At 39.9% G+C, this 21,981-nt stretch overlaps 1 protein-coding gene across 2 annotated transcripts; it reads right to left on the bottom strand.

Moving 5' to 3' along the window:
• Positions 1 to 1,882: 1,882 nt before the first annotated feature.
• On the bottom strand, positions 1,883 to 21,892 carry FBXO7 (F-box protein 7). 2 transcript variants are annotated; one of them, XM_082666393.1, is made up of 9 exons: positions 21,177 to 21,892; positions 17,373 to 17,667; positions 12,146 to 12,373; positions 10,666 to 10,807; positions 8,403 to 8,486; positions 5,936 to 6,031; positions 3,947 to 4,123; positions 3,578 to 3,615; positions 1,883 to 2,571 (listed from the first exon to the last, which is right to left on the bottom strand). In XM_082666393.1, exons 1-9 carry the CDS (start codon positions 21,296 to 21,298, stop codon positions 2,182 to 2,184), a joined length of 1,572 nt encoding a protein of 523 aa, XP_082522519.1. In that variant the 5' UTR covers positions 21,299 to 21,892; the 3' UTR covers positions 1,883 to 2,181. The 2 variants fall into 2 exon arrangements, with proteins under 2 accessions (XP_082522519.1, XP_082522520.1); XM_082666394.1 differs by lacking the exon at positions 21,177 to 21,892 and adding an exon at positions 20,946 to 21,048 and having other exon boundaries at positions 17,373 to 17,515.
• Between the last annotated feature and the right edge of the window lie 89 nt (positions 21,893 to 21,981).

Here is a 21,981-nt window from a genome sequence, read left to right as displayed (position 1 = left end):
AGATTCTCATAAGGAGTGGGCAACCTAGGTCCCTCACATGCGCTGTTCACGGTAGGGTCCATGCTCCTATGAAAATCGAATGCCGCCGCTGGTCTGACAAGGTGGAGCTCAGGCGGTAATGTGAGCGACGGGGAGCGGCTGTAAATAGATGAAGCTTCGCTCGCTCACCTGCCGCTCACCTCCTGCTGTGCAGCCCGGTTCCTAACAGGCCACAGACTGGTACCGGTCCATGGCCCAGGGGTTGGGGACCCCTGCTCCACACTATCTTCTATCACAATACATCAAAGTGGTGTCAGAAAGTCACGCAGTGAACAGGCTATGACCAAACAATGACTTCATTCTCATCATACACCAGCAACACATAAAACTCAAGTCTCGGTCTAATGAAAAGAATGTAGATTTTACAAGCTTCTGACTATAAAGCTAGTCAAGAAGAAAAGCTTCGATGGTGGTTTAAAGAATTCAGAATAAACTATTGGGAGGACCACAAATTTAGGTGTGTGACACACCACTGGTATCCTAAACTGAGAGATCTGTCACGTAGGATAGTAAGTCCGAGGTGAGGTCGGAAAGTAGCACCTGTATCTGCAGGACACCAACACCACTCACGAACCTCTCAAGGACCACTCGAAAATGAATGCATTTTGAAAACTACTGTTTTATAGTATATGGTGCTTCTGGTCATCACTATGTCCTTCCATCTCCACTACACACACACACCCCACATACAGCGCAACCTAACATTATAAGGCCACAGAAAGGTGTACTAGAGAACCAGGATGTTTTTACCCATCGAAGTTTCAGGGTGACTCTTTCAACCCAGACCCAATTAAAGCCATATGGCCTCTGGTGGACACTTTTTTAAAGGCTGTCCTATAGCTCAGATATTACAAAATACCACAGGAAAAAAGAATGTCAACAGCCCTAATCCTTTACCTATACATTAAGCTACTAAAGGTGACATGGCCTCTGGAAAATCGTATTAATTGACTGAATTTTCTACACTGTGAAGGAAAAAAGACAATACATATGTATAGCAAAGAAAAAAAATTCATGTGTACGAATTCATGTGTAGAACTCTAAACATTCTTGTAGCACATAGCATTCCAAGCCATTTCCTTATATGCAAAACAGATTTTTTAAAAAGCAGGAAGACATTGGCAATATTCCTATTTTCTGCAGATACTAACAGTGTTTTATTCCTGTGTTGTGATTCAGATTTTAATCTGTCACTATAGCATGTTTCCAGTAGTTGTTTATGTGCTAAGACATTTGTGTTTGGCCTTTTTCTTGTTGTAGGAAAAATAAAACTTGAAATCTGTGTATTTTAAGTCTTAAAAGCAAAATGTTCTTCAAATAACGAGGATTTCTTTGCAGAACAAGTACCTGAGCAGCACTCAAAGCAGTGTAACTTTGTTGTTAAAATATGTCATCTACTTAGATTACAAATTAGGCTCCAAGCACTCAAAACACAAGGAAAAAGAAGCTATAACTCCACTCCAGAAGAAGCCAGAAACGAGTCCCTAACAACCCAATGGTGGCCAAACAGTGCTGCTTCAGAGCCCAGATTGTTTCAGCACAGAGCCTGAGGAGCAGCTGCTGAGAGAGGGAGGAGGTGGACTGAGCTAGGTGTCCAAAGCACTCACTCCATGTCCAGTTCAACCAAACTAGCTCTGCTTGTATTCATTCCACAAACCAGGCTTCTGTGAACGATTTCAGGTGAAGAAAAGAGTGCCACTACAAAAATAATAATCATCTCCTGCAACAATCTGATGACACCGAGTAAGTCCTCTGATCATTCTGAAATGTCCCAAGTCATGCTGTAAAGCTGTTCTGAATATTTATTACATATCTTTCGTTAATAAAAGTCAAGACTGCCGTGTGATTCACACTTTTTTTATTATTATTATTCTGGTGTAGAACATTATCAATGTCTAACCTTCATTCTAGAGGGTAATTCAGAGAGGGGATGTCAGGAACCAACTATTCCCAAGGCCAACCCTGTCATGCAGTAACCTTTGGGCTATACCACCCCTGGAGCTTTAAATATATCTACCAAAAGGCTTCTGTGAGTGCATTTCTCACCACCACAATCAGAAAACACTAGAGATAGCACCCCAACAAGATGATGTCTGTAGTTTAAAAAAACAAAACAAGCTCCAGCATGAGATTATAAATCAGTCACATGAATGGTAGCCGGCTGTCAGTTGGCCAACCCCTGCTAGGTCTTAAGGGAAATCTGTCATTGGGGCCACCTCGCCCTGGCAAGATGGGGTTAGGTCCTGGAAGAGGGCCGATTGGGTCAAAACGTGGTCTGAGTGGAGGGAACTGTCCGGGTGTCTCCCCAGGCCCAGGGATGAGTGAATTGATTGGATCCCCAACATAAGGAAGGGTTAGTCTTTCATCATATTCACCACCAATAATTCCTGGAGGAAGGAGAGAACTGGGAGGAAAAGGCCTGGGGTGCAAGGGGTTGGGGTAGAATGGAATGGGGTGGGGTGACGACGGCAGGAACATCACATGCCGCCCTCTCTGAGCTTCTTTTCTTTGTTTGTGCCTCTTCTTGTACAGCTATAGAAAAACAAGGACAAGATATGGTAAGTGAGTTGGATATTTCCCCAAAGTTCATTTGCTTTCATTGTACTATATACCTTTTCTTTTCCCATACTATCAAGGCAGGCAAAAAAAAAAAAAAAAAAGTGCACAGAAGAGAACTTTTACCAGTTTCTATCTGCATGAATAAGGTAGTAGATATGAACACAATGCCAAATGAACTCTATTCTTTAACCACACTGCAACTGAGCAATTGTGCCAATTTAGAGTAACAATACATCCAAAGGAGGGATAACTGAGTGACATGTATTCTCAAGACTGCAATCTAGAGCTCTCAAGCTGATATGCAATTTTAAGTCAGCCTTTTTTGAAAGTGGAAAATTTAAATATTTGTTGAAAATGTCATGCCACACAATATAAAAAGTTAAGGTACTGGGCAGGGAAGGGGGTGGGGGGCCAGCACTTATGTTCAATTTCTCACCTAACTTATGTCCCTAATGGACCTCAATTTAAATAACAAAAAAGATGCTATTTTAGAGGATGGAACATATTCCTAAAGAACAGTACTATGTATTTTGTACATATTTGAGGACTTTCATTGAATTTTATTCTCTAGTCCTTCATCCCAAGTTTCTGTGTCCTATCAATGTCTTTTTACAGTGGTATCTGCAAATAAAACAATATAACTTATTCTCTTCATAATTTACTATTCTAGCTAGCTGAACAGCTCAAGATTACTCCAGCACAAAAACAACTCAATTTTTTTAACAACAGAAGAAGGAAGAATATATTAAGGTGAAAACAGTCATTGTGTTAAAGATTCTTTTTCCTGTGTAATTACAAGACACTAAGGACTGAGTCTAAGGTAGAAGTTGAAAACATTTTCATTTACTAAAAATTAGCAATAAATTTAATTTAAACATTGCATTATATCATAAAAAAGTGGAAAATATGCCCTTAATGTATTAATTCACGAGTTATTTCTGTGCTATGAACATTAGCCTTGGTATTTAAAAATACCTACTTCTTTCCAATCTGTGTCTCGACCTCTGACAGTACCATCTACAAAGAAAAAACAAAAAACAGAGATTTAAAAACGTTTCATTCATCCAACATTAAACGTGTCTTACTTCAATTTTCTATCCTGAAATAGTCTACTTGATCTAATGGACTGTTTGTATTGCAGAGAACACAGAAATGAATGGGGAGAGTTTTCAGGACATAGGCAAAGGTATATGAAGCTTAGAATCTCTTTACAATAAGGCTATGTTATGATTATTTCTTACTCTTAAAAAAAAAAAAGCCCACAACTTAAAACTTCTGGCAAGCTGAGTAATTAAGACCTCAGTAACAAAGAACCCTTTTCTTGTTAACATGTTATCATGGAAATCACCTCGAAAATCCCGCAGATATAAACACCTCCACAGAAGTTGGTCATTCGAAGCAATACAGAGGTCACGACAAACTGCAGACAAAGACAGGACAGAACGAACATCCAAAAGTCGGAAGATCCGCAGTTTCAGCTCCAATGGGAGGACTACCAACCCAAACACATCTGGTAGGTTCAGTGCTAAAAGGAAAAAGAGGATAGGTATCACTGAGTAAAGAACATCCGGTTTCCCCATATATTCAACCGAAGTTGCCAACTTTCTAAAGAGATGATAAATTAGATGGTATCCTCAATTATCCAAGCTTAAGTTATCTGTAACAAACTTTTGTCCCCAGGTTAACTCTATAACTACTACTAAATCCAAGCCCCTTATTCTCTTCATGTTTTAGTAGAGAAACAAATTACTTTTTAATACAGATCAAATAAATAACTATGACAATTTCTAAATACTAGCCAATGGCCTCCTTTGTTTCAAGTGATATTCAGTACAACAAAAAATTCTCTATTCAACTATAGAAAATGGATAATTAATTGGCTTGTGCAATTGGTTTCCAATGCTGCTACTTATTAGCTGTGTGCCTTTGGACAAGTTATTTAAACTCTAACTCAATTTTCTCATCTGTAAAATGGGTTAGTAATACTACCTACCTCACTGAGTTGAGAATTAAATGTGTAAATACATACAGAGTGCTCACAACAATGTTTGGCACGTAATTAGCACTCGAGTGTTAGATTACTATTATTCGATATCTAGCTGAAAAAGAAGGGAGGTAGACAAATTCAAAAGCAAAACCAAGAAAGGAAAAGAATAATATATTCCGAAGTCAAATGAAAATTATTTTTTCATTATTAGCTCCTTTGAATATATGGGATACCATTCTCAACTAGCAAAGATAATCAAAGTCCAGTAAGGGGTTTTAAAATTCACATTATTCTTTTCCCTCACCACCAGCCAAAGAAGAAAACTATGATTATAATAGCCTTGGCACCATGCAACTTGAGACCTAAAATATCATTTTCCTACATACAAATAGCAGATAAAAGCGACATAACTATCTGTATAAACCTGAAATTATTTACCAGCCAAAAGAATGTGGTAGATTATGATTCTACCCTATCATTTTCTACCCTATAGTTATACTTCCCCGTCCCACAGTCCAGGTTTGGCCATTTTCACTTGTTTTGTCCAGTGAAATGTGAGTGCAAGTGGCATATCATTTGTGAACAAAAGCTTTAAAAACCAACACATGGTTAGGCCACTGGTCCTCTCTTCCCTGTGCCACAAGAAGAGCAAGCCCCGGATGAGGACTACTCACCACTCCTCGGCCAAAGCCAAGCCCCACGGAGCACATATGCAAGTGAGACATAAATGTTCACTTAAGGTTTTAAAATACTTTTTACTACAACACAAAGAGAAAGCTGATTAGCACAAGGATTTTGAGTGAATTATAAACCTCACTGAATTAGCTTCACCATCTATAAAATGAGAGTAAAATCTACTTCAAAGCTGTTAGCATTAAATAAGAATGCATGTGAAATATCCAAAGTACCTAGCACAGAGTCCCAATAAATAGTTTAAAAAAAAAAAGTAGACCAAATTTACAGGCTATACGTTATTTATATATGTATTTATTGAACACTTACTATAGGCCTGACCGTGTGCTAGGCCATGAGAATACAAAAGTGAAAAAGACATATTTCCTGCTTTCAAGGTATTCATAACCTTAGGTGGAGAGAAATCATGTCAAAAATTAGTATGATACACTGGATAAAGGGCTATAATAAAGATACATATAAAATGCAGTGGAGATACAAAGAGGATGTGAAGAGCAATTAAGGAATTAACATTTGAGCTTAGTCTTAAAAGAGGAGAATTTCCACTAGGACGAGAAAAGAGGGAAGAAAAGAGGGAAGGTTTATGTCACCCTTAAACATATGTGAACTTACTATTCTTTCCAGCCATTCAACCTGTGATGATTTATCATTTCTCACCTTGTCGGGTAAAAGCCAGAAGAGGATACACCAGCTGGTCCTTGAAGAGGCGAGAGAGCTTCTGAAGATCTTTGTATATCTTGGCTACATTTTCCCCTAGAATATTTTTTAAATGAAAAATCAAAACACACAATCAAATGGAAAAACTTGAAATGGTGTTCTCTACTTCCGCCAAACCAAATCAAAGTGGTAAGTTAGTTTTCACAATTCCTACATAAACAGAAATGAACCAAAGTCTCTGGTCGAAGAGGAAGTAATACAATGTGTAACTCTGGAAGCTGAATCACCTTTAAACACATTTTTCCTTACTATAAAAGTAATTAGGAACTTACAAATAAAAGAATAACAGTACCTAGGTACTATAAGCCATAGTAAAAATTGATTAAAATGACTTGTCAAATGGAGCAGCATATTCCTACCCAACATAAAAATTACATATTGAAAATATTCAATATAATCTGAAAACTTGCAATCTAACAGTATTAACTTTCCTCCTCCTTTTTCATTTCCTTTTTCCTTATTTAACAGAAATCAGATCATCTGAGCTATATTCCTGTAAAAATTGTTCTTAAAAAACCCGTCTCAGGAGTCAAATCTATTCCAATCCTAAATTCTACCATTTATTAGCTCTGTGACCCTGAAGTAATTTAACCTCCTCTAGACCTGTTTCCTGATCTAGAAAATGGGCATAACAACCTCTACTGCTGTAGAATGTAGAGTATTTCTACTCCCCACAGCAAGGTCCTCCATAGTATAGAGATGAATATAAAGTGTTATAGCCAAGGAATTTCAAGTTTTTCTGGTCTTAGCGGTAAGACCATCTTTACAGATTTATCAGTCTAGTTCATGCGTTCTCAACAAAAACAATATTGCCCCCAACCAGGCAAAAATCCCAGCTACTACATTGGTCTGTGACCCTCCAAAGGGCCACAGTATACAAATAAGTGTACAGTATATCTATGAAATTAAAATTTCATGAGGGAGAATGATTTTGGGGGAAAAATGTGTACAAACTCTCCTTAGGGGATTGATAATGAAAAAATAGTTGAGAAACACTGGCCTAGTATGACATTAAATGTTCAGAGACCATTATAAATACGTATCTGATGTCTCCTTTTCTTATCAGCTTTAGTTTATATATGTTAGTCTCTCAGGGCCTGATCTCCCCTGGGAACTAACAAGAATAAGTCTCAAGACCTTCAAAGCAAAGATCTAGATCTAGGTAGCTTCCCTTAAAAGACACTGCTGTAAGTCCCGTCTCCCTGCTATACCACACCATTCCCCATGTGGATTTTAAAACCCGCCTAAATTTACTATGAGGATAAAATGAAAAATACATCTGTAAAGGCCCATGTCCAGCAAAAGACAAGTACTAAAAGATGTTAATTCCCCTTCCACCTCATCTCTTCTCCTTCAACTACTTACCTGCCTCTCACACTTTGGGTTTAACTGAAAGAAAAAAGAAAACTCGTCTTCTTTGCATCTATTAATTTTTATAGAACATAAGCAAAACCATGCCTAGAATGCAAACTTTTGGTAAAGTTCCAATCTGTATCAAATAGCAACCAAATTTATATAAGTTTAAGCAAACTTTTTTTTTTTTTTTTTTGCGGTACGCGGGCCTCTCACTGCTGTGGCCTCTCCTGTTGTGGAGCACAGGCTCCGGACGCGCAGGCTCAGCGGCCATGGCTCACGGGCCAGCCGCTCCGCGGCATGTGGGATCTTCCCAGACCGGGGAGTGAACCTGTGTCTCCTGCATCAGCAGGCAGACTCTCAACCACTGCGCCACCAGGGAAGCCCCTAAGCAAACATTTTGAGTGCAGTTTTTCCTTCCATAATCTTCGATAATGAAGTTGCATTGTATGGTTTCCACAAAACACAGATCCTCTCCATACTAGTTAAATACAATGCTAGAAAAATCCACAAACAGTAATTTAGAAATTATGAAGCATCAGGACTTCCCTGGTGGCGCAATGGTTAAGAATCCGCCTGCCAATGCAGGGGACCCGGGTTTGAGCCCTGGTCTGGGAAGATCCTACATGTCACAGAGCAACTAAGCCCGCGTGCCACAACTACTGAAGCCTGCGTGCCTAGGCCTGTGCTCTGCAACAAGAGAAGCCACCGCAATGAGAAGCCTGTGCACAATGAAGAATAGCCCCCGCTCACCACAACTAGAGAAAGCCCCTGTGCAGCAACAAAGACCCAATGCAGCCAAAAATAAAATAAATTTATTTAAAAAAAAAAAAGGAAAGACATTATGAAGCATCAATGGTGTGTGATGTATAAATATAATTCAGTATCCAAGACCCTAAGAGAAACAGGAAAGAAACCGAAACTCTGCAACATTGTCTTAAATTTGCTTTAATCTCATCCAGAAACTGTTAAGTCTTTTGAACATTACCTTTCTGTTTTTTTAAAGTGAACCTCTCAAAGCTTCACCCCAGAAGTTCAATCATGGTTATATTACCTGATTCCTCTTTGCAAATAAAAGATTCTGGCAGCAGCTGCAGTCTTTTCACACTTCTAATCTCATTGTTGATTTTTAGTGTAGCTGTAAATAAGCCAAAGAAAGATGATGAAAAAGTTCTGCCATTTCATCAACTGCCTCCACTTTTTAGTGTGGACTTGCGTTCCCTTTGCCCCCATATATAGGAAACACACGTTATACAGACAAACTGCCCTACGCTTATTTCCTTCCCTCACAGCAAAGTCCAAAGTGCAAACCTGCATCACATTAAGTAAAATCACTCTAAAACACTTTTAAAAACTACAATAAGCACCTTTATATGAAACCCACTACATCTTACCAACAGCAGCTTATTAATAATTGAAAGATACGCAACAAGGTTAATAGGAGACAGTTAAACACAATACAATCATTATTTCTAATGAGGTCACTAAAAACTCCATTTATTTTTTATTTAACCCTTGGCAGTGAGTCTTCTCTTTTTTATTAAAAGAATCCTGCTAGTTTTCACAGTATCATCTCTCTCTAAACTCAGAGGATCAATATTCTCGACATCACCAGAGGGTTCATTTTTAATCCTACGTGCAAAGGCGCACTTCATCTCGTTCCACGAAAGAGCCAGTGATGTGCTCGTGCACATGTGCACTGAGCAGGATGTCTCGGGTGAAGCAAAGATTTAAGGACATACTGCTCCTTTTCAAAGAACCAGGCCTGGAATGGTTCTGGAATGACTGTCTGCCACTTACATCCACAAGTAGATGATTTGCCAAGAATTATTAAAGGAACAAAGCATCAGAAACTAAGACATTTAGTAGCTATTCTCTATGTTAAGTATCTTAAGACTAGTAAATAAAGGTTAATATACACGTGTCGTTAAAGTGATTTATAAGAAATTGAGGCAAAAATTACAACCTCACATTTACTATTTGATAGCTGCAACCTTGCAAGTGATGACGTGATGTAGCAGTATGATTAGATACTGTTGGCCCTCTTTGTATAAGAATGCCCAGCCAGAAGTTACATTTGCTAACTGTGATGAACTGTTGAAGAGACACTGCTAGGTCCTAGTGCCATCAGTCACGTCCTACAAATGTGAAACACCACTAAAGCTGAAAACGTGAGACTTTTAAATAACACTTCAAAGAATCTAGTGATTAAAAAGAAATAGAAGAAATTACATAAAGGGGACCTAAAACCATCTTTTAGTTCAAAGATCACAGTGTAGGTTAGTGGCTTTCAAATAGACTTTAGCAGAAAAAGCTTTTCCCAACAAAACCTTACAAGGGACCTCACTAAATGAAACAGGCACACGTGTTGCTGCTCAAGGTTCAAGTAGCGACAGTGGCTCTACCAAGCCACCTCCCTGCTCCCATCTCAGCAGAAACTAGCAGCTGCAGAACATGTTGCAAACCAGAGCTAAGACATGTCAAGGCAACTGTCTCTGCTGTATAAAAGATGAGCCGTAATGAAAAACAAAAAATGCAGGCATTCCAATCTTATCATTCTCTCTTACTAAGCTAAAAGGGTGAAGCTCAAAAATCAAACCAGAGCAAAAACAAAAGAGTCTAGTCACTCAAATGGATCTCCAGGATGTGTGATTACGAGACTACTCCAGAGACCCCTGGTAGCTGGCATAGATCTCTGGATGGCATCTGAGCTAAAACGAAATACGAAAATAGAATGTATTGCTAGCCAGTGAAATTCTTAGTATGAAAGAGGAGAACTAGAAAAAGAAACTCTATTCAGAGGGACTTACTTGAGGGTGGGTAGGAGGGGGACAAAACACACACACTGAAGCCTCAGAGCCCTTGGGTACTTCTGTGCATTCAGAGATGCCAAACTAGATAAAAAATGATCCCAGCTCAACCTCTCCTTCACCGTCTCTCAGTTCAAGACCTTGGTTAGTAAAACAAAAATTAAAAAGCCATCCACAGGCATAAAGAAAAAGTATTCTTTAAGGAGTTCATATGTAATAGACTCATTTTACTCCTAGTATCACAACTCCCCCTGGAGCAAAAAAATTACACAGTTAAGACAGCAAAAGAGTATAGCTGCCTCTAGAGTGAAGGCTGCTAGCATAAACATCAGCCCTGTATTCTGTAACCTTTCAGACCCATGTCATCAGTGGGCTCGGGATTAAACAAAGTTGAGAAAGACTCCTAACTGCATCATGATAGCCCATCACCGAAGTGGCTATGAAATTTCTGGAGAGAAACATGTAAAGATTCACAAACTAACAAGCATGACCATGCCATCCAATTACCATTTATGACGATGAGGTTTCCCAAAGGCACACAGGTGAGAGCAGCAGAGCCACCCTCGCAGAGAGGATGCGTGTACTGCAGCTTATACACGCCCCCCGACCTCCAGTTCTCCGGCATGGACACAGCTTTGGCTTCAGTCCCCTGGGGAGTGAAATGAAAGGGAAACAAATCATGAAGAACCGTATTACTCTCAAAAAGATTAAAAACCCAAGAGGCCCCTAACTTGTCTACAAATAAGCATTCCATACAGTCCCTTTAATAAAATTTATCAAATCATTAATATTTCTATTAATATTTAAAACTTTGATAGAAAAAAAGTTACAACATATTATCTGCCATCAAAACTTCTGTTCAAATAGATAAAATAACATCAGAGAGAGAGACTGATTTCTCACTTCAAAGTCTCGCTTCTCTGCCTAGCAAAGCCGTATCATTATGCAAGATCCCAGTTCAAATACCACTTCCTTTGTGAAGTCTTTTTCAAAACAAATCCTTTTTGTCATTCCCACTCTCTCACCCTCTAACATTCTGTTCCTATTTCTATTGTTATATACTTCTATTATGTTATTAATTGTATTATAATATGTTATAATTTCCTTTTTGTTTCTCTCCCCCACTTACAGACTCCTTGAGGATAAGGACTGTCCCAGTATCTTTATATTCTAATTCCTGGCATGACATGGTGCACGTGTTCGATGATCACTGAATTAGTCTATATACTTGTTACTCATAACGTGGCCCACAGACCAGCAGCATTGCTATCGTGTAGAGTATGCTCACATAATATCTCAGGCTCCGCCCTAGATTTATTAAATCAGAATCTGCATTTAATAAGATCCCCAGGTATTCTTAAGCACATTAAAATTTGAAAAACTTCTAAATGTTCTCCTCTGTGAATCTCTGGCATCCTATATATGTATGTGTTTCTCCTACAATTTAGCCAATACAGTATAACGGTCTGTATACTTGTCTCTCTCTCCTACTCTTGGACTGTAAGCAAGCTGAAAGCAGAGACAAGGCACTGCACCTGACACTGGCAGACATTTATCAAATGGATAAGGAAAGAATGGATGAAGGTAAGCAACTACAGCGTAAGAACAACATCCCTCTTCCTAACTGAATCTTACTAAGTTAGTGGCAATTCACAGAACCACTAACAAAAAATAACCTGGTGAGCCATCTATCTAGTCATGCCCAATCCACACGCACTGACAACATTTTACCTACATATGATCACATATAAACTTTGGGGTTTTTTTAACCCAAAGTTGCCATCAATTCTATAATACTAACTAAAAGCTGACAAGGAAATAAAGGAGAAAAAAAGAAGGAAAAGGGGGAAGGGAACATTTACTGACTGCCTACTGTATGCTCATCGCTGTGTTCGACACTTTACATTAATACCCAAACACACTTAATAAAGAAATCTAGAACACCACCCCTTTTCTAATGGGAAACTTTTGCTCTCTGTAGTCTTACCTGAGGTATGTAACCCGACTCCAACATGAGAAGATGTATGGATACTATCAGGGCGTCGCTGGGGTTAGAACAGTCAGCTGACTGATACAGGGTCTCTAATGAATGTGGCACTTGCCCTTCCACCGATTCGCTGCAGAGCATTGGTTCTGAGGGAAAGAAACCTGTGCCCTCTTCCGCATCCACGACATCTGGAATTGACTCAGCTTCAAAATTGTGACTAGGCCCTGACTGAAAAGGATAACAAAAACAACGAATTCTTTAAACAGACTTTCATCTTTTCACAGTAAATTTTGTATTCAAAGTGAACTGAGATTAGCGCTCAGAGGTTCAGAAATGGTACACATTTTCAGCAAGCCCTCCTCAACAAATGACCCTGCAATCTGCTCCTCCATCCTGAATTCCTTATCTCCATTAATTCTGGCTGATATGCCAAACACCTGGAAATCATCCTAGACTTCCCCCTCGACCTTATTAAGCGCCACCCCCAATATGATCAGCTGTCAAAGGTCCACTGACTCTATCTCCTAAATATCTCCAAAATCTGCCCCTTCCTACTCCAGTGGTACTTCAGACTCATTTATCTCCTAACCTCCAGCAACAGCCTCCCCAAGTATGCCTTCACTCCTCTTTCTTGTCTTCCAATACATTCCACCCACTGCTGCCAGAGTTCTTTGACAATTGAGAACCCAATTATGTCCCATGTCCCAGCTTAAACTTGCCAGTACTTCCCCTATGCAGACAGCAGCACTGCCCTAAATTGTGCCTTGGAATGTGACCCTAAGTGTTCTTAGGAAAAAAGAGGTCCACAATCAAATAAGTATGGAAATGCTACATGACACAGCCACCGAACCTCACCCTCCATATTCACAAAATACACTTTGGCATTGTAAAGCTCTGAGAAGTCCAAGAATAACAAAGTGTGCATAACATTTAACCAAGAAATACTATCCTCCTTCCTTAACACTCAGTATCCCCATAACACTTACTTATAATCTCACAGGTTTTTCATAGAGGCCATGCTGAGAAATACAGGCTTACAAAATGAAGTCCAAACTCCTAAACTCCTTAGCATTCAGGGCCCTTCATCACCTGATCCCCGACTCTGTATCAAGTTCACATGCCACAGTCCCTTCCTCCCCATTCTGGTATTCCCCACCTCTTCAGGTTATGGACTACCTCTCTGCCTTGCAAAGGCCTTGATTATTGCACTTTATCACACGTATTGCAACTTTCTGATTACATGTCTATATCCTGCCATGACCACAAGCTTAGAAAGGAAAAGACTACATGTCACCCATTTTTGTAACACCCGTACAATACCTGGCACACAGTAGGTACTCAGTAAATGCTTGTTGAACAAATGCTGAAGGATAATATCTTACAATTCTTACAATTTCATGTTTTTGATTTGTTTTCTAATTTACACCACACAAAAATTCTGTAAAATAGGTAAGACAGATGACATCCCCTTTTTATACGTACTGTAATTTTGATTCAGATTAAATAACATAATCAAGGTTACCAGCTAATAAAAATTTGAAATAAACAAAGATCTCCAGACTCACAGTTCAGGGCTTTTAGACACAATACACTGCTTCAGTAAGACTGAGTTACCTATATTAATTTTGCTCAGAAAGACTATTTCCTAGATATGTGCTCAACTCTTAATGCAAAGCACATGTTTCTTTTAAGTTCGTATTTCCATTAGGAAAGGAACAGAGGAAATTAAAATTATATAATATGAGTGAAACGGTGGAAGAATGTAAGGGAACAAGAGGTTGTTTCTTTCAAAATCCCTGAGGACCTGAGCCCTGATGGCTTATGGAAAAGATCCAAATTCATTTGTTAAAACCTAGAGGTTGATGACAATTCATATTACCTAAAAACGACGCTCCATCATATTTCTGAGAAAGGAGAAACTACTTATTAAAGCCACTTAACACCTAACTAAATTATGAATTACAGGCATACCTGGAGATATCGCAGGTTGGGTTCCAGACCACTGCAATAAAGTGAATATATCACAATAAAGCAGGTCACACAACTTTTTTGGTTTCTCAATGCATATAAAAGTTATGTTTACACTATACCGTAGTTATTAAGTATGCAATAGCATTATGTCTAAACAATGTACATACCTTAATTTAAAAATACTTTTTTGCTAAAAAATGCTAACCATCACGTGAGCCCTCAGGGAGTCGTAACCTTTTTGCAATAGTAACATCAAAGATCACTGATCACAGATCATAACAAATATAATAACAAAAAATGTTGAACTATTATGAGAATTACCAAAATGTGACACAGAGACAGAAGTGAGCAAATGCTATTGGAAAAATGGCACCAATAGACTTGCTCAACGCTGGGTTGCCACAAACCTTCAGTTTGTAAAAAATACAGTATCTGCAAAGCACATTAAAACTAAGTGCAATAAAATGAGGTATGCCTGTATATATGCTCTTTGCTTCTTATACCTAACTTTTGGCCATTTACTACTTACTGACAGTTGTATGGGAGAGAATATATGTGGGAAAAATATTTTAAAAGGTTACCCCAGACTGATAATGACATAGGAGGAAGATATCAGAATCCCCTGGTGAGCTTATCAAACTCTACTCTCACTCCATGAGAACCACTGACGTTCTCTGAGCCATCCTGATATGATATAAGTACTTATCATATTCTTCATGCATGTGGAGATGAGAAAAAAATGTTTAGCACCACCTCTCTAAACAGATCATTTGTCATATGTCATTCACAAATGAGTGGAACAAGTATGGAACAGGACCCTAACATTAGGGTCTGATACTTTTTAGCTGATTGGTAAATTATAAAAATCATCCATGTCCCCACTAAGATTTTACAGTCACCCTATACAAGTCGTAGAATACAAAACAGCACGCTTTTAGAATTGAAATTACTAACATGAGGCAATACTAATGTCTCAAAATTTTCCAAAAGGAAACTAGTAACCATCATATGAAAAGTAAAGGGAATGGATCCTTCTACCAGAATCTCTGAATGAGTCTATCATCAAAAAAGATTCAGAAATGTAATTTAAATATCTGACTAAATATTCTTACTCATTCTCTAGATTACTTCTATGAGACAGAAGCTCAGAGATACATAATAATTTCTGAAAAGAAAATTCATAAAAATACTTTGAGCTTTATAAAAGCTTTTTTAACTTAACTCTCTCTGGATACTATTACTAAAAATCTAGACATAGATGATTTTTATAATTTACCAATCAGCTAAAAAGTATTTTTTAATATCTGTCTATACTTGATGACATATAGGCACAATGAATACTTATAAATATTTAAAGACTGCAAAAAAAAATTAAGTTGACATGATGAATGTACACACACACAAAACAATTAAGATGGCATATGTACTGGTATTAAAATATTAAGTAATAAAGTGATCATTTGTGCCATACAAGAAATTAAAAGGCAGAATAGTAAATAATGAGGTGTTTACAAGGCAATAAAGATGATCAATACAAAGGAACTGAAGAAAACTACTGGGCTGCCGTCGGCAGGGCCTTGGAAGGTGGGTAGAGATGCGGACAGGAGAGAGAGGACAGGGAGGGGGTTACACGCCGGGCGAGCAGCAACAGCAGAGAGCGAAGCAGTCGCTAGGCTGTGTGTGTGTGTGTGTGTGTGTGTGTGTGTGTGTGTGTGTGTGTGCGCGCGCATGCAGGTGTGAGCATGTGCAGGTGCGCATGTGCGCATGTGCTTGCTGCGAGAGGGACCATGAGGAGGAGGAGGAGGGGTCCAGTCTGACTGCAGATGGCAGTTGACAGGAGGGAGGAACAGAAACTAGCCCCCAAAGGTTGTTGGGCAACTGCTCAGAAAGCCTTAAAAACTAGGTACAGGAGGACAGACAACACTTTCCTCGTCTGCGACATGAGAGGGTTGAACTAGAGATATCTGGACTTTTTCAGTTCAAAAATTATGAGCCCAGGTGTACCTATGACACAGAGTTACCTAAGAGCAGGGGAACAACATAATCAAAAATGTGCAGGAAGGGGCTTCCCTGGTGGCGCAGTGGTTAAGAAACCTCCTGCCAATGCAGGGGACACGCCTTCGAGCCCTGGTCTGGGAAGATCCCACATGCCATGGAGCAACTAAGCCCATGCGCTGCAACTACTGAGCCTGCGTTCTAGAGCCCGCGAGCCACAACTACTGAAGCCCACGTGCCTAGAGCCCGTGCTCCACAACAAGAGAAGCCACCACAGTGAGAAGCACGTGCACCGCAACGAAGAGTAGCCCCTGCTCGCGGCAACTAGAGAAAGCCCGCACGCAGCAACGGAGACCCAATGCAGCCAAAAATAAATCAATAAAATAAATTTATTTTAAAAAAATGTGGAAGAAGAAGATGAACCCAGAAAGCAGACTGAAGAACACACACTGGAAGCCTGGAATGGAAAGGAAAAACAGGCAGGGCTTGTTAAGGGGCTGGATATAAGGAGTCAAAAATCATTCCACAGTTTTAAGCTCAGGAAAACAGTACTGCCACTGACAGAGGAGGAGCTGGTTTGGGAAGAAAACATCAGTGCACATATTTTCAAATTTACATCAGCATCTAGATTCTGAGGTGACAATTTTTTTAATTTTAAAAACTTAAAATACACACACACAGGAATATTACTCGGCCATAAAAAAAGAATTAAATTCTGCCATTTGCAACAACATAGATGGACCTAGAAGGTAGGATGCTTAGTGAAATAAGTCAGAGAGAGAAACACAAATACTCTATGTTATCACTTATAGGTAGAATCTAAAAAATAAAACAAATGAATGCATACAACAAAACAGAAACAGACTCACAGATATAGGCAACAAACTAGTGGTTATCAGTGGGGAAGGGGCAAGATAGGGATATGGAATTAACAGATATGAACTACTGTGTATAAAATAAATAAGCAACAAGGATGTATTGTAGAGCACAGGGAAGTATAGCCATTATTTTGTAATAACTTTAAATGGAGTACAGTCTATTAAAAAATTGAATCACTACATTGTACACCTGAAACTAATATAATATTGTAAACCAACTATACTTCAATAAAAATAAAGTATTTAAAATAAAAATAAATTTTCTATAAGATTATAATCTGCAGTCTACTGATGATAATTATCCTGACTGGTACAGAATTCAATTGAGCTATTCAGTATGATTTATCAACTACTCTATTTCTTGTCTTGATTTTAATACCCACCATACTTCCATCATTCCAGACATCAGATTGGGCTGCCTGTCCTTGGAATGAATCACGCAGTTGTTCATCCTGTATGCTGGACTGACTGGAGCTGGCGGCCAAAGAGGGTTGGTCATTATTCTGGAGTGAGGAATGCTCTGAATCTGTGGATGAAGGTAAGTTAGGTGCTGCAATGGCATCTTCAAGAATCAAACATATCAAGTCCCCAGAAACAATCCCATATGAAGCCAAGGTCTCTTCATCGCCAGTGAGGGCATCCTCGTTGTTCAATGTAATTGCAAACCGGGTATCAGAACTGCCAAGAAAGACGGATAAGGATAGTAAGGCTACCTATTACCATTACCCACAGTAATACATTTGAAACATATATAAGGTACATGGTATGACCCCCAGCAGAACTAATGAAAACAAAACGAAGATAAGAGCAAAGCCAAAGCTTGGAAAAAGTATCAAAATTATTTATTCTTATCACCAAATGCTTAGGTTATAGATTCTAGCCTCGGGGATAGGATCAGTAATTCTCTATCATTAATCCATGTTTTCATCAATTCTAAGATACACACTTTTTTATACTTTGTCATCTTTGAAACAGGATGCTTCTTACAATCGATGACATATCACAGCTTAATGGACAGCATTTTTTCACTTAGTGTGACATAAGAATGTGCATCTCAGGATTGACAGCAACTGAGATTCAATGAAATATAGCCTCTTTAAAATATAAATCATATTACATCATTCCTCTGCTGAGAATTCTCCAATGGCTTCTATTTGACCTTGGAATAGAATCCTTAACATGCCCTCCAAAGCCCAACATCTGACCCACTTCTCCTACCTCACCCATCCTCTTACTAGCTGTTCTCCATTCGACTCATTCCTTAAAACAGATCAACCTCACTGCAGCCTTTGGGCCTCTGCTTCTGCTCTTCCAGTTCTTCAAATGACTTGAGTCTTTCTCATCATCCAGGTCTCAACCCAAATGTCACCTCTTCAGAGATGCCTTCCACCTGCCTCCATCACTCTATTTCATTCATCTGTTTTATTTTTATTACAACATTGCTATTTGAAAATATCATATTTATTTGCTTATCCGCTCTCTTCCCCACCCCTACGACTAGGATGTAAGTTTCATGAGATGGGTACCTTGTCTGTCTAGTTCAAAACTGTATCTCCAGCACTTGGCAAATACAAGTATTTGTGGAATGGATGCAACCAATAAACATTAGATGGTGAGATCAAGATGAGGCTGAAATCAGGGCTAATTAACAATATCCTTCCAGGACAGTTAGGTTATGATTCCAAAATACTAGACCCATGTCCTAAACAAATATTCATAACCACAAAAAGTCAGATGAGTGCATGTAGATGACTGAGTATAAATTCATCCCTCCTACTGATAAGTTCAACCTTCTTACTGAGCACCAGTTATAATGTCTTTTATGTGAAACACAACACAAATCCAAAAACCCAGTGCTAAACAAGCTAAGAGCTCAAATTAGTCTGAAGCAAGGAACTCCCATCCTTTCTGCATGGCAGATTATCTGACCTTGAGAGAACCATCATCATTTCATTACATAGTGGTGAGGAATAATTAACAAACCACTGCAGAACATTTTATAAGACATTTACACTCAGCAATGTTAACTTCATTAACTTTTTGAGAGGTTAACAAAGGATGAAGTCCTTTGAAAATCATGTTCTGGTTATTTGTTCTTAAAATGCTACATTTTCAAAAGTGCTCCCCATAATTCATTTATGTTTTTTCTTGCACATATAAATACATTTTTTCTTACCAATTAAAGTGTCTTTGGTAGAGAAATTACTGAAGCTTTAAGAACTACTCCTGCTTATTAGAAAATAAGTAGCTATGACTCTGTTTTCAAATATGTTGATAAATGTTGAAAATCTGCCAACTACCCAGAAAAACAACATCCCATTTTTAGCAGAAAAAAGGAAAAACACCTCAAATGAACTATGTTTTTATGGATCATTTGTCACAGCACAAAGTTGTTTTTTTTAATGGTATCTAGCACAATGTTTGTTCAAATATCGATTTGTAAAAAAGGTAAAGAATTGTCTGCTTAATAAAATGTCGGCCTCCCCTTTAGAAAAAGGGAAGAGCTATTTCTAGAGTAACATATGGTTTTCCAGGAGAGTCGTTATTGATTCTGTTTTCTGAAACTGTGAAAAAAAAATAATATTTTCATCAGGAACTGCCACCCTAGAAACTCCAGGCCTTTGAGAATTATTTTATGACAATCCCAGATCCACTTGCTCAGCAAGGACACTTTAAAAGTAATAATATCATATGGACACATTTTTAAACTGCCCATTTATTATAAAATGAACATACTTTCAGAAGAATGAATTTACTTTCACAAGCTGAAGTTTAACATTCCTTCCAGTTAACCAGCCTCGACTGTAAAAACAAACCTGAAAGCAAAACTAACTTGGGCTCTTGGGTAAACAAGCATCATATTGCGTTTCACATCCTTTCCAGAGTGTCCCACCTAATTAAAAAATAATAAAATATATATACATATATATGAAAATAAAAAGAGAAGTTAATTTTGACAATTTGTGGTGGGGTAGTGATGCCAGCATACAAAACACTTAGGTTTAACAACAAGAAAAAAACAACAGGATGTCAATTAATATAATGCCTAAAAGGAGTTATGTCAATGCCTCATTTTCTGTATTTATGTTTTTAATTTGGAGAAAAAAAGGCTTACTTTGAATGCAGTATTGTCTTAACCTGAAAAATGAAAGGATGAGGCGTTCATAATACGGCCTCATTTTACTGAATTCCCTAAAAATAAAATGTAAGTTTATAAAAGTCTTATGAAAGGAACCATTTAATTAACAGAAAGGTTTTCTTTTGAAGAATTCATCTAAAAAGCCCCAAAGAACATCTTTTTTATTTTTTCTCAGCACACTCAAATTCCAATTCGGTAGCTCAGTATTTGAAGAGGACCACCTTTACGTTTGTCCCTCTACTCCCAGATTACTGTCCCCAGGATACCCTTTTGGAAACAAAGCAGCCTCATCTGCAGCCCCATAAATAACAGAATTTGATCCATTACTTCTCAAATCTTCCATCTGCCCCCAAACTGCAAGCTCTCCAGGGTCATCATAAGGCCAACGTTTTCCATAGTTTTTATCCAAAAAAAAAAAAAAAGCAACATCTTGCCCAGGAAAATATTATTATTTGAAACAGACCGACACACTGCACTTTGTAAAACTGCAGCTGGGAAGTCAAAGTGCCCACAGCGGCGCCTGGCACGTAAACACTTAACGGAGTCTTAAGGTGACTGCAGCCTGAAAGCAGCGGTACCAGGTTACAGGTGGCCTCGGTTGGAGGGCAGGTTTCTAACTCCTTCTAGTACTCTCCAAACTTTTTCACTGAAATACTCCGACAGCTGGAGATGGTGAACTTAAACCCCTGAGAGCCTCGAAAGGTTTAACCCAAGCCAAACCCATAATTTCCAACCTTACATTTCAAAGGACGTGAGAATTTTGCATCCTAGCCTATCCCTAGGTTCGTTTACTGCAAACACGGAAGCGAAGGCTCACCCTGGAGGGGATCGGAGCCCCCGAGACGCCGGGCCATGACCTCTGGGAGCCGGGACTCCGCACGCTGCAGCCCCAGCGCCCGCTAGCCGCCCGGCCTGCGCGTCACAGTGCAGGACCGCTGGCCCCGCGACGCCCAGCTCGCCGCCCGGCCTCACGTGACAGCTCGGGGCGTGCCCGCGCCACCCGGCGCTCCTCCCCGACCCGCCGCGCGCGCCCCCGCCTCTCGCGTACCTGTACCCCCAGGTGGGCAGCAGGGCCTGCCTCAGGTGCGCGCGCAGCTGCCCCAGCGTTGGCTCCGCTTGGGGAATCTCCAGCGGCCAGGTCCGCTTCTGCAGCCGGACCCGCAGCTTCATGGCGGCCACAGGAGGGCCCAGGGGCCGGGACCCCGAGGCGGCGACGGTGACGACGGCGCGGCCGGTTAGCTCCCGTCTCAAGCGGCGGCAGCCCCGGAGCGGCGACTGCCGGAGCTATGCGGATGCTGAGATGTAACGGCGTGAAGGCCCCGCCAGGCCGGTCTCTGGAACATGAGTGCCCCACCCCCTCTCTTGAGTGCGCCCCCTGGAGCCCACCCCGCGAGCAAGCTGCTGGTGGCCTGCGTGGAGCCAGGCCGCTCGGGAACTCGCGATCGATGACTCGGCGCGCGACAGCGCCCCCTGGGAGCCCTAGGAGCACACTGCGCAGGCGCCCAGACTGCTGCAAGGCGCGGATATCGAGGCTCTTCTGCTTTGTCGCTGTGTCACCTCTTTCCAGTTGTGCCAGGAGAACGTTAACGCTGAAAGGGATGCTGCAGACAAAACTACTCGGCCCTCCGCAAGGCCCAGGTGTACCTGGTTCTTACCCCATTTCCTCCGTGGTGCCCGGCTCTAGCACCATACGTTCTGAGAAACCTTAGGTTGAGCCCAGGCTCTGGTAGTTTCTCCCCTTACAGCAAAATTAAAACAACTTGTAGTCGGTGATCTGTGTCGAAGAGTATATTAGTAATCTGTCGCTGCATAACAATCACCCCAAAGCTTAACAGCTTAAGACAACAAACATT

This window comes from Grampus griseus (assembly GCF_964374135.1).
Source record: "Grampus griseus genome assembly, chromosome: 11".
Classification (NCBI taxonomy): Eukaryota; Metazoa; Chordata; class Mammalia; order Artiodactyla; family Delphinidae; genus Grampus; species Grampus griseus.
This window is presented reverse-complemented; position numbering and strand designations above follow the sequence as displayed.